The sequence below is a fragment of the Cavia porcellus genome, unplaced genomic scaffold (assembly GCF_034190915.1).
Source record: "Cavia porcellus strain 051 isolate PalLab524CR breed Dunkin Hartley unplaced genomic scaffold, mCavPor4.1 scaffold_16, whole genome shotgun sequence".
In the NCBI taxonomy this organism is placed as follows: domain Eukaryota; kingdom Metazoa; phylum Chordata; class Mammalia; order Rodentia; family Caviidae; genus Cavia; species Cavia porcellus.
The window spans coordinates 25,617,507-25,630,935 of record NW_026947499.1 but is presented as its reverse complement, the minus strand read 5'-3'; the positions used below and the strand labels follow the sequence as shown (position 1 = coordinate 25,630,935).

Here is a 13,429-nt window from a genome sequence, read left to right as displayed (position 1 = left end):
TTTATGGTGATGACTGCACCACCCTATGAATGTACTAAAATTCACTTTTTTCCTTTTATGATGAGGATTGAATCCAAGGTCTTGCACTAAGATCTACAATTAATTTGAAAGAGTAAGATGGACACATGCCTATACTATGAATACTTGGGAAGCTGAGGCAGGAGGATCACTACAAATTCAAGTCCAGCCTCAGCTACATAGTGAGACCCTGACTCAAAAAAATTAAACAAACAAACAAGAATACAATACATGTTTATATACATATATAAAACAAAAACATACATAGCAAAAAAGTTCAAATTGACATTGTAAAATAAATCAATAATACAGTGCATTCATCACCAATAGTTGTCCTACAATTATGTTATGAATAAATAATGTTATAAAATCAGGACAAAAACTAACAAATAACAAACATGAAGGAAAAAATGGAAGTATAGTTTCTATAAGAAAAAAACAACTTACCTTCCAAGAGTTTTTGATATGATGTATTCATCTCTTAACTGCTTGGGATAAACTGACTGATCATCTACAGTCAGATCAAAAAATACAAAAACTAAGAGAAAAAAGGGCAGACGGGTGATTATTAATTCATACACTTAGATAATTTATTCTAAAATGCAGTTGTAGTTATTATAAGGCAATTGTTTTTAATTACATTATTTAGCTAGACTAATGCATGGCACAAAACTTTGAGAAATGCTGTCAAATTTCACTGTCCAATGGAAATACTCTCATAGTACGGAAAACCTATAGTGTAACTGCTGCTTATATTCACTGAGCTCAGGATATAACCAACTGCTCTAATGGTATTCCTTTTGCTCACAGATTTAGTCAGTGGGAGCTACTTAGAACTCTGTAATTCACTTTTGTCAATTATTCCTTCTAGAATTGGCTCTTACTGAAACTATTTTAGATATGATCTTGTTTTGAGGAGTGGATGTTTCTAAGATACTACTGAAGGTGTAAGAAACATCTCCACTTGCAGAGCATAACTGCCAGACATTTAAGAAGACAGACTGCTGAAGGAGTGGCTTTGTGAAAGTGAGCATATGCGGACGGCCCAACACCCAACCCCAGCACCACTAAACTTAGCCTCTTACAGAAACACTCATAGCCTAACACTTGGCATCAAAAGGAGTTTAATAAATACATGCAGAAACTAACAGAAAAAATGAAGGAAAGTAGCAAGAGAAAGAGGGGGGGAAGAAGGAAGAATTAATAACCTCAAATAATTCAGACATATGAAAGGCTGATATGGTATAAACTGAATCAAGTATTTTAAAATGTATTTTAGTAAGTATTAAACAATACTTAAAATACTTAAAATACTTTAAAATACTTAATTAAGTATTTTAAAACGTATTTTAGCCAATATGATAACACAAATGATACCATATAGCTTTATTTAAAATCAATCAAACCAATTAAATCTAAGAAAATCTGTCTGAATAAAACTTTATCATTTAAAAATGCAATGATAACAGCAGAATTAAGTGCTGAGTCGTAATTTAATTTTACTCACTGAAACCATACTTTATCAGGGCACAAAGTCAAATTTTCCCTTTTACACAGCAGGGAGGAAAACAATCTAGTAATCATAAAATGATAATATTACCTTTATTTCTACATAGTGAAAGTGCAATTTCAGAATTGTTACTCAAAGGACGACGTTTTCCTTTCCCTACAAGCTCTGTATTTACAAAGGTTCCATTCCCACTGTGATCTTCTATGTATGCAATGTAAGAGTTTTTAGGACCCACTTCCTAAAATAGAGGACATTTTATTTAAAGTTTTAACAGCAGGAATTTGTAATTAAAAGATATCCAAGAGCAACAGCTAGATAACCAGTTTTCCCAAGCATATACACATTGTTTACCTACCCTGAAAATCCGAAAATGTTTCTTGCTATATGTCCTGTATTTATCTGTTCTTTTTAGCAGAGGTTCATCAAAGCAATAGTCACAGCTTTTATCCCTCCCAAACCAGTAGCTGTCATTAACACACTCTGTAAAACAAAAGCACACACCAGAGAGCTGTTGAATTTTCTGTATCACGCACCTTTAAAAATTGCTTATATGAGTTGGGGATACAGATCAGTGGCACAAGTCCCCGCCTACCAAAGGCAAGGTCCTGAGTTCTATTCCTGGTATATATAAACCAATCAACCAACCAACAAATAAATAAATAAATAGCTTATAAAATCTGCTTGTAGGAAAACAGGTTAACAAGGCAATCAAAATTAGATTTAATTATCAAGATTTTTGTAACATTACAAACTGGCAGGGAGTGCTGGTAGCTATAACTTTGGTGGGTACATGCTAGCATCCCGGAGACACTGGATTCAGTCCTCAGCACCAAAAAAGCAGGGATGGGATGAGACACAAATTTCACAACAGTGGGTTTAATCAGTGATGATTTATACAGAACCATGAAATACAAGCAGTCATTAAAACTTCTCAAATAACTTTTAAAGTACTTGGAAAGTACTTCAGTAGAGTAATTTCCTGTTTGTTACCTTCCTCAGGCTTCCCACCACACTTAGTAAAAGAACATATACTCATGGTCCACTAGATGCTCCGCGCCTGGCCTCTGCCTCCATTCCAATGTCACCTGGAGCCTCTGGGCCCCCACTCATATGCCCAGTCCTTCTGGCTTCCTTTTCTACCCACATATGCCAAGCAGAGGCTTTGTGGCCTCTCCACATCCTCAATCCCAACTACCTGAAAGGCTGCTTTCCTCTTTTGTATTTAGACTCAAACATAATCTTCTACTCAGCTTATGTAACCAAATCTGACCTCAAACTCAAGGAGATGCTCCTCCCACAGTCTGGAGTCCTGGAATTACAGGCCTGTACCATCACACCCAGCCCTAAAAAGAGTAAATCAAGACAAACTGGTGGGAAATGAGCAAAGGATGTAAAGAGACAATTTCCAAAAGAGGAAAAACAAATGCTTCAAACACAGACAAAGATGGCCTATTTAACCCGATATAAGACATTTTTAAAACCAAAAAAGTATAGTATCTATACCCCCCAGATTCACAAAAATCAAAAAGCCTCATATTAGGGCTGGGGATTTAGCTCAGCAGCATAAAAGCCTGCCTTGTAAGCGCGTGGGTCTTTGAGTTCAATCCCAGTACCGATTTAAAAAAAAAAAAAAGAGCCTCATATTACATTGTTGGCAAGAGGCACAGAGAAGCATGTACACATACACACTGCCAATAAAAATATAATGCATACACATGTTATGTAATTGTCAAGGCAGAACAATTTGGCAAGACCCATCAAAATTACATGTGCAGCCACATCATACTCAAAAAGACAGCTATTTAAAGAAAAAAAGCTCTAAGTAAGCTCCAGGGCCACACTTACCTAGCATGCACACAGGCATAGGTTTGATTCCTAGCACCAAAAAACCTGTCATATGGCTTAGCAATTCTCTTCCTAGGTATAAACCTGAAAGAACTGAAAAAAGGGTACGCCAGTGGTCACACCAGTACTACACACACTATTCAAAAGGTAGAAAAGACCCAACTGCCAATAAATGTATAAATTATGAGATTAACATATAATAGAATATTATTCAGACATCATAAAAATAAATAAAATACTAGCATGTCACACAGCATGAGAACTTTTAAAACATCATGCTAAATGAAAGACGCCACACTGGAAAGGCCACACACTGTACAACATTATTTAAATGAAATGCAGCTTGATGCAGCGGTGCACAGTTACAGTGCCTGCTACTTGGGTGAATCACGTGAGCCCAGAAGTTCTGGGCAACAAAATGAGACCCACCAGAAGGAAGATGGGAAGGAGGAGGAGAAGGAAGCAGGTAAGGTTGGAAGGGGAAGGAGGGAGGAAGTGAGGAAAACAAACAAAAATGCAGAGCAGAAAAAAAACAGAAAGGAGAGTAACTTTAATGGGTGCCAAGATTCATTTTGGAACGATGGAAATGTTTTGAACTACACATAAGTGGTACCTGAACAACGCTATGAATATGCTAAATGCCATCGAGTGCCATTTACTTCTGTTGTTGTTGTTTTTTGGTTTGTTTGTTTGTTTTGAGACAAGTTCTCACTATGTAGTTCAGACTGGTCTTAAATTTGCACCGTCCTCCTGCCTCAGCCTCCCAAATGCAGGTGCACCACCATGCCCAGCCATTCACTTTTAAAGGGTTAATTTTGTGAATTTCACCTCAATTTTTTCAAAAATTACCTAAGTACACACTCATTGACTCAGAAATTTAATCGCTAATAACTTATCCTACGATATCACACATATTATGAAAGGACACAAGGCCACATACCATTGTTCTTAATAAAAAAGATTATAAACAAATGTCCATGAGCCAGGTATGGTAGCACATACCTATAATCCCCACACTCAGGAGACTGAGGCAAAAGAATCAATAGGATTTCAAAGCCAGCCTATGACTTATAGTCCATGGGCTATGAGTCAGATTCTGTCTCAAAAACAAAAGCCCATGAGTAAGGGCCTAGTTTAATAAATCTATCTATCTATAAAAAGAAATAAAGGTGTTTATATTCTAATAAAAGAGTGTCTGTGATATAGTAAGTGTAAAAAGCAAGCCTCAAAGTTTTTTACACGTAAAGCATCATATAATACATTACAATTACAATTAGTATAAACTTTCTTTGGGGGGGGGGATTTTTAAGTCTTGCTATGTGGTCCAGGCTTTGTGATCCTCCTCCCTTAGCCTCGTGAAGGCCGGCACTATAGGCATGCATCAACAGCTAATAATAATTTTTTTTTTGTCTTTTTTGTTTTTTATCGGTAAAACAAAAGGATCGGACTCACAACCATCTGCTTGCAAGGCAGGCGCTTATGCCGCTGAGCTAAATCCCCAGCCTCTGGTTTTTTTTTTTTTTTTTTAATATTATGTCATAAAAGCCTCTCTCACTACGTAGTTCAGGCAGGCCTTGGACTCACTATGCAGCCCAGGCTGGCCCTGAACCCAGAGCAATCCTGTCTCAAGGACTAGGAATACAAGCATGTGCCATCACACCCAGCATGACATTGCTAAAGTAGTATAAAAACAAGTGGAGGAAAGTATATACATTTATTTGTTTGCATATGCTTCACATAGCCCGGAAAACTTGTAAGAAACTGGCAATAATGGGAAGTGGGGGAGGGGCAGGCATTGGATGAAGCCCTTGCTCTTCTCTTGAATATCTACTGAATACAAATACAACCTATTCAAAGCTTAAATGAGAACTGGACATGGTGGTGGTGCATGCCAGTAATTCTAGCACTCAGGAGGCTGAGACAAGAAGATGGCAGCAAGTGCTGGGTCAGCCTGGGCTTCTTACCTTACCGAGACCCTGTCTCAAAAAACCTGAAGTGAAATAACCCAAATACACCACATTGTTTTTCTGGTGTGATAAACTGAAAGTGTAAATAAGGATCAAAATGTATAATAGATACGGTGGAATAGAAAGAAAATGCTCAGATGGCGAGAGGAGGGAGAAAGGAAGGGAAAAGAAAGAAAAGATGAGAAAAGAAGGGAAAAATGGAAATACAGCTTTTGTAAATGGGGAGGGGAACAAGGGTTGAAAGGAAGGCAGGAGAATGGGGGAAAAAAGAATCAATGTGCCATGTACAGATACAAATCCCTTACGATAAACATGATCATTATGTATACTTAAAATGTACCAATAAACTGACGTAACTTTTTAAAAACGACATGAATCAGGGAAAAAGTTTTCAGACAGTATTTATAATGCACACCTACACTATGGGAGGCCGAAGACAAGAGCCTGGCCATCTCAGGGCCAGCCTAGGCAATTTAGCCGGCATGTCACACACACAAAAAAAAGATTAAAAAGGACTAGGGAAGCAGCCAGTACAAAGAACCTGAGTTCAACCCCTAGTGCTGTAATAACAACATAAAGTAAGAAGTTTCCAGTGTAATCAGCTGGGCATGATGGCTCACACCTGTAATCCCAGCACTCGGGAGGCTGAGGTGGCAGGATCATTGAGAGTTCGAGACCAGCCTGGGCTACAAAGTGAGCCCAAGACCAGCCTGAACTGCACAGCGAGACCCTGTCTCAAAAAGACAAAAAAAAAGAAGAAGAAGAAGAAGTTTCCAGTGTAGATGAGGCAACAGGAAGACTGAGAAGAGGAAATAGAAATGAAGGACCTCAGCACCTCGGGCTGAGGCTCTCAGGGAGTTCTCACAAAGGAAGTAAGGCAGGAAGGACTGACCCAACCAGCCCCATCAGAAAGCAATGTCACGACCTAATTATTAAGTAAAATTGTGTATACTCTATGACCCAGCAACTCAACTCAAGCTCTCAAACCTGGAGACATTTCCCTAAAGCCTGAGTTCATACCTTTCACCTGTAAAATGACCACCATCATTTTGGGGATTAGACTTCTACAGAGACAACTTTAATAAGGACATTTCTGCTTCGTCCTGCTCTCCTGAGAAAAATTGGAAACCTAAGCCTCTGTTAATAAGGGGGAAAAATAATGAATAATAGTACTTCTACTAGAAACCAGTTGGGCCAGGTATAGTTGTGCACACCTGTGATTGCAGCATTCCTGGAGGCTGGGGAAGAAGATGGCAAGTTTGAACCCAGTGTGGCAAGTTAATAACTTAGAAAGACTTGTCTCAAAATTTAAAAAGCATTTCAAAAACCATTTAAAAAAAAAAAGAGCCTGGGGCTATAGCTCAGTATGAAGGCTTGGATTCAATCCCCAGTATTACCAAAAGAAAAAAGAAAAGAAAAGAAAGAAAAAGAAAAACCAGTGGAAAAAAGGACACAGAGAATTTAGATGGACAGAGCAAAAGGGTGGCTAGGGATGAAAAGGCTTTGCTTTAACCGTGGCTGGTAAGATAAGTCCTTGGGCACATGAGTACAACAGTTAGAAAAAGTCAGGTAGAACAAAAAACAAAGATAGGTAAAAAGAAGACAAGGAAAACCATATCTAAAGAATTGCACCTTTAAGAAGACTGTAACAACTGGGACACAAAGTTACTCAAGGTCATCTGCATCAGCATTCTTTAGCTTAATGTATGCTTCTTTTCTTAAAGACCCTCCACACCCCAAACTTCTTACAAATACTTTAAGCCCAAAGTAAAAAATAGGAAACTGATCCTGGATAAAGGAACAAATTAAGAGAACTCAAAGAATGCTTAAATTATCCATCTTAAAACAAAAACCTGAGCTCACACCTTTCACCTGTAAAACAGGCCATTATCATTCCAGGGGATGGGCCACCTTTTCCATAGATTTCCACTTCCTCAAGAGAAACATAAATGTGGCCAGTTCCAAAAGATAGTGGGTCTCACTTCTCTCAATTTCCATATTTCACCCTTGAGTGTGCACTTTTAAAACTGTGCCTAATAAAGCCAGGAATGATGGTGCACACCCATAATCCCAGCACTTGGGAGGCTGAGGCAGGAAGATTGCCACAGTTCAGGGTGAGCCTGGACTACAAGATGAGTTCAAGGCCAGCCTAACTACACAGTGACACGCCACTGTCTCAAAAAACCCTCTACCTAGTAAGTTCTTACCAGGCCTCTTACTCACCAGTCCTAAAATTTTTTTCTGTGACAGGAATCAGAGAACTGTACCACTCAGAAAGTTGAGGCAGAAGGATCTCAAGTTCAAGGCTGGATTATGTTTCGTAGCAAACTGGATGCCAACCTGAACTACGTGGTAAGACTCTGTCACAAACAAAACAAAACAAAAGCCAGGTGTTGTGATACACACCTGTAATTTCAACATTTGATAGGCTGAGATAGGAAGACCACAAATTCAAGGTCAGCCTGGTCCACACAGCAAGTTTAGGACAAGTCTGCACTACACAGCAAGACCTTGTCTCAAAAAACCAAAATTTTAACAAAGAAAAAAAAAAAAAATACCCAAAGTGGGGGGAACTATTTGTAAGAATGAAAACTATAAAATTCCAAAAAGCAAGAAGTATGGGGAAACTTTGTACCTTCCAGCTAAGCAAGTTTCTCAGATATGATGAACAAATCTAAGAGTAAAGGGAAAAAAACAAGGAAACTGAACATCATCAAAATTAAAAGTATGGTGAGGTAAGGGAGTGCCTATAATCCCAGCACTCTGGGAGGCTGAAGCAGGAAGACAGCAAATTCAAGCAAAGTGTGGGCAATTTAGTAATTTAGTGAGACCCTGTCTCAAAATTGTAAGTAAATACATAGATAGATACATAGATACACAGATAGATACATTAGATAGGCTGGGCATGTAGCTCAGTGCAAACACCATGATACAAACTGCGGTGTAACAGCATAATTAATAATAACAGCAACATCTGTATACACCAAAAAATTACATCAGAGAATGAAAAGGACAACCCATAGACTAGAAGTATTGAGAAACATATCTGATAAGGAACTATATCTAAAATATATATAATGAAAAAATAAACTACTTAATTAATAAATGACACAAAAGGAGATGTAGCTCAGTAGTAAAGCACTTATCTAGCATACACAAAGCCCTAGGTTCAGTCACCACAGCGTGTACACACACATCACACCACACATGCATGTGAACAAGCACACACAAAAGTTCTCTTGCTGAGTGTGACTGTGCATATAATCCTAGCCCTCAGGAGCCTGGAGCAAGAGGACCATGAGCTCAAGACCATCTGGGCTGCATGACACTGTATTTCAAAATAAAACAAAAGAGGGATGGGGATTTAGCTCAGTGGCATAAGCACCTGTCTGGCAAGCTCGAGATCCTGAGTTCAATCCCCGGTACCAAAAAAGAAAAAAAAAATTCCAAAAGAAAACACAACAAAATGATACAGCTACTGTAGAAAATAGTCTGTTAGTTCCTTACAAAGTTGAACACAGAACCAAGTGATGGTGCCCCTGGTAATTCCAGTGCCCTATGACAAGGGCACCAACCAGAACCAGAACCAGAACCACACTGCAGGAGTGAAGTGCAGGCAAGGGAAGCTTCATCAGGACATACAGCTAATCCCCCCGGCTCAGATTACCACCTGAGCTCCACCTCCTGTCAGATCAGTGACAGGTTTAGTCTCCTAGGAAGCTTAACTCTACTGTAAACTGTACCTGGGAGGGATCTAGGTTGTGTGCTCCCTATGATTCTAACACCTAGTACTCTGAGGAAGAACTGAGGCTGTGATGCTAGCGATGGTGACCAGCTGCAAATACAGATGAACATTAGCCAAGAGGTTTGTCTAGTTTTTGTTTTTTTGTAGTAGAGACTGACTGTGAACCTACTATGTAGCTTAAACTGTACTATACTTGTGGTAAGTCTCCTGCCTTAGCCTCCCAAGTGGTAGGATTACGGGGATGTGCTGCAATGCCCAGCTACCCAAGAGGTTGCACTGCAGAGACTAACAAATTGTTTGTTGATTCATACCAAAATCTTGTCAAGTAGCAAGTGACAAGCTGCATCTGGTGGCAGGCTTTGCAGTGGCTAATAAGTTGATTTACTTTAATAGTACAGCTACACCTGGAAGTAGCCTTTAAGTCAGAGTGTGACACTTACTGTAGTCCACTTTTGCCCACCCTATATTTTATTTACCACTTCCACTTATGCCTCTTTCCTGCCCTGTGCACTTGCCTCAGTCACAAATTCATTAGGGCCACAAGCTAACCCTAGCCAAAATGAGCAAAAACACATACATCACAGGAGAACTCTTTGAAAAGCAGGTAAGATCCAATGATGAGACAGTTTAAGGCTCTAAAACTGCCACAAAAAGAAAATACAGCCAGGCCTGGTGGCACACACCTGTAATCCCAGCACTTGGGTGGCTGAGGCAGCAAAATCACAAAATGAGGCAGCCCAGGCTACATGTGATTTCAAAATCAAGCTAGACTATACATAACACCTTATTTCAAACAACCAAATAACAACAAAGAAAGGTATAAAATGGCTTTAAATGTTTACCTCTAAATTTAATGTTGTTTCCACTTTATTTATTTATTTATTTATTTTGAGATAGGATTTTGGCTATATAATTCAGGTTGATTTTCTGTTTGTTTTGTTTTGTTTTTTTGATACCAGGGATCAAACTCACAACCGTGCACTTGCCAGGCAGACACTTATGCTGCTGAGATAAATCCCCAACCCAGTTCAGGCTGGTTTTGAACATACTATGTAGCCAAGGCTGGCCTCAAATTCACTGTGATCCTTCTGCCTCAGCCCCCTAAATGCGAGGATTACTTTTTTTTTTTTTTTTACTGTTTTTTCAATTCATTGAAGTTGATATTTAAGTAAAATGGATGGATGGTAAGTTAGAGGGTACAAAGTAGTATATTAATCATTCATTTCTTAATATTATCAAGTACAAATTTTGTTTTGCCTTTATTTTTTGGAAATAGGGTCCCATAGGTAGTCTAGATCAGCTATGTATCCAGGCTGGCCTTAAACCTGCAACCCTTCTGCCTCAGCCTCCTGAGAGCTGAAATTTATAGGCATACGCGACAACACTCAAATCAAGTATTTTAAAATACAAAGTCATTTTAATGTAAGAGATAACTAAAATCCTACTTCAAACATACTCATAGCAAAGATTCTCTATTGGGACCACAGCATGTCAAAGAAGATCACTATATTGAAATTACATCATTGACTATTTGGAGACAAAAACAGTAAACAGAAGCAAGAATAATATTCCCTCTTCTGAACTCATCTGATGCCCTCACAGAATTTTTTTGTTGTGGTTATTTTGTTTTTTTGTTTTGGGGTCAGGTAACCTTGCTTTGTAGTGCAGGCTGGCACTGAACTCACAATGACTCTTCTGCCTCAGCCTCCCAAGTGCTGCAATTACTGGAGTGCACAGCCACGCCAGCCCCACCACTGCCTTTTATCTTTCATTACCTTCAGACTCCAGAATCATTCCATGAGTGTCCTAAGCTTTTCTGCTGCAACAATCATCTGTAATCTTTTTCTAAACAACTCATGATACTGTAAAAGAAAAGGACTTACCAAGATTGGAGAATCCTTCCTGGAGAGCCCACAGTCGAGCCCAAGGAGCAGGAACAGGTTCCTCTGGTTCTTGGTCCTCAGGAATAGAACAGAGTTCCTGAGTCGACACTGTCTCTAAGGAGCTCAGCGTCCCGGAGCTGGATTGAGAGGACTGGCTGGAGGTAGGCACTGTGCTGGTGGAAGAGCTGGATGTGCTTGGGGAGCGCATCAAGGACCCATGAGATTGTGAAGCAAGCCCAGAGGATGGGGAAAAACAGCCTTGGGACTGGGTGAAGCCACCTTGGGTCTGTGAACTGGTACCAGTGCCATGGGGCTGTGAGGTGCTGGCATAGGACTGCTGACTCTCTTCATCGGGCTCTCGAGACATCGCAACCTCAAAAAGTATCCAATCATAAGTTTCAAAGAGTAAGATTTATCTCAAGAGTGAAGAATCGGTACATTATCACAGCAAAAAAAATTTTTAAAAAAAGCCAGACAGAGGCACACACCTGTAGTCCCAGCATTCGAAAAACTCAAGAAGCTGAGGCAGGAGGATCATCATGAGTTCAAGGCCATCCTGGGCTTCGTAGTGAGTTCAAAGCTGGCCTGCACTACATAATGAGACCATCTCAAAAGAAACAAAATTTAAAAAAAGAAAGAGAGAAAAAAAGAGAAAATTCAGGGCAAGCATGCTCTTCAAATCCTAACAACCAAGCACGGCGTGGCACACTTGTAATCCCAGCTACTCAGGAGCCTGACCCAGGAAGATGTAAAGTTCAAGGCCAACATAGGGGATTTAGGGAGACCTTTTTTCAAAATAAGAAATTAAAAGGGCTAAGGTTTTAGTTCAATGGGACAGCATTCCCCCCCCCCCCAAAAAATCCTACCAGTCCACCTATAAGTTTCTTCTGGTCTGAACTTTTCATAAGATCACTTTCATTGGATCAGGTTTTTGTCTGGCAGCTATAAAACACAGAAAGAAAATTATTTGAGTTATTTGAAGGATAAAAGTAAGTAAACAGCAATGAAACTGAAGGGCATGGTAGTGCAAGCCTGCAATCTCGGCATTTAAAAGGCTGAGACAGAAACATCTCCACAAGTTCCACTGACAAAGGAGGGCTACCACAAGTTTGAGGCCAGCTTGGGCTACACAGTGAGTTCAAGGCCACTCTGAACTACAAGGGGAGATCTTGTCTCAAAAAAACAAAAAAAAGGCAATGAAACTGATACTCAAAACAGCATCCCATGCATACAATTGTTTAAAAATTGTAAGTGAAACAGACTTACAATCAACACTACACGTAAATTTCATTCCTATTTTGGAAAAGAAAGTGTCAGGTCACCTGAAATAGAAGACGACAACTAAAAAGAAACTATATAGTAACTCCCTTGCCACTTCAGAGTAACTATTTGCACAAAATACTGATACTCCTTCTACCCCCAGGCATTCTCCAAGAACGCAGAAACCATGTTCGTTTTGATCCCGACACCTAAGTCCACTTAATGAAGCCGAACACAAACATACATCTAAACAACTCCACCTAGCTCTTTGCCAACTTAGGAGCTATTCATATTCGGAAAAAAAGGAAGTGAACTCAGCAAAACTCCAGGATCCCAATTATAAAAAATCTAAGGGGCTTTACAAGCTCCACACAACCTTTCTATTAAATGGCGAAACCTCAAGCTGGGCATTGGTGATACATGTTATGACTAACACAGGAGGATCGCTACAAATTTGAAGCCATCCAGGGCTATACAACGAGTTCAAACCCAGCTTGAAGTACATAGTGATACTCTAGTGATACTCGTCTAAAATAAAACAAAAACCTGTGAAACTTGAGTCCCAAGGAAGATTGATGCTCCTTGCCACCCTATTCCACACATTTATAGCCACCAGCATGGCACCTTACACAAGTCAGCACGTTTTCAGTTGTATTGCACCTAGCAGTTAAAACTGGGTTCTCAGAAGCAGTTCAGGGATTGAATCTAAAGAATGTTCCTAAGTACTAATATCTGTATAATTCTTTACAAAGTAACGATACTCTGTTATCGACCACAACTCTGTTCCTTCTCATCTTACATCTCCAGGCCTGTTTTATTTTCTAACTAACAAAGTCAATTTCACCTCGAGGATCATCTATAAAGGAAGAGTCGCCCACGCACTCTCCTTCCATCTCAAAAATCCAGTCAAAACGAAAGCCAAAGAGATTACACTTCCATAAACCCCGAATATGGGACTCGAACCACCAAGCACGCAAGAGAAGTTTCCCACTATGACTCACCGCGTGAGCCCACCAGGAGGCTCAGGCTCCCCCCCAGCCGCGGGTAGCAGAGTGGCGCTAAACCTGAAGATACAAACTCCACCCTCAGCCAATCAAAACACTCTCTACTGCTACCGGACCAATGAAAAGCAACGGAAGTGACCGGCACGCGTGACACCGATACTTGCTGGGTGTTGTAGTTCAGAAGGCACAGCGGGACT

General features: G+C 39.8%; 1 protein-coding gene across 8 annotated transcripts in view; it reads right to left on the bottom strand.

The window, feature by feature from the left end:
- Chek2 (checkpoint kinase 2) overlaps positions 1 to 13,383 on the bottom strand; it is a 37,148-nt gene extending 23,765 nt beyond the window's left edge. For 4 of the 8 annotated variants that reach the window (XR_010039739.1, XR_010039738.1, XM_063225995.1 and 1 more), the window contains exons 1-7: positions 13,230 to 13,383; positions 11,835 to 11,910; positions 11,457 to 11,575; positions 10,969 to 11,341; positions 1,884 to 2,008; positions 1,619 to 1,766; positions 466 to 556 (exon numbers count right to left, since the gene is read on the bottom strand). Coding sequence is in view for 6 of the 8 variants with exons in the window: in XM_063225995.1 (XP_063082065.1) it covers positions 466 to 556; positions 1,619 to 1,766; positions 1,884 to 2,008; positions 10,969 to 11,341; positions 11,457 to 11,471 (752 nt within the window). In the remaining 2 variants the exon portion in view is untranslated. Of the gene's footprint in view, positions 1 to 465; positions 557 to 1,618; positions 1,767 to 1,883; positions 2,009 to 10,968; positions 11,342 to 11,456; positions 11,576 to 11,834 lie in introns of all 8 variants that reach the window. The other 4 variants (XM_063225997.1, XM_063225998.1, XM_063225996.1 and 1 more) reach the window with 4 other exon arrangements.
- Positions 13,384 to 13,429: the final 46 nt, after the last annotated feature.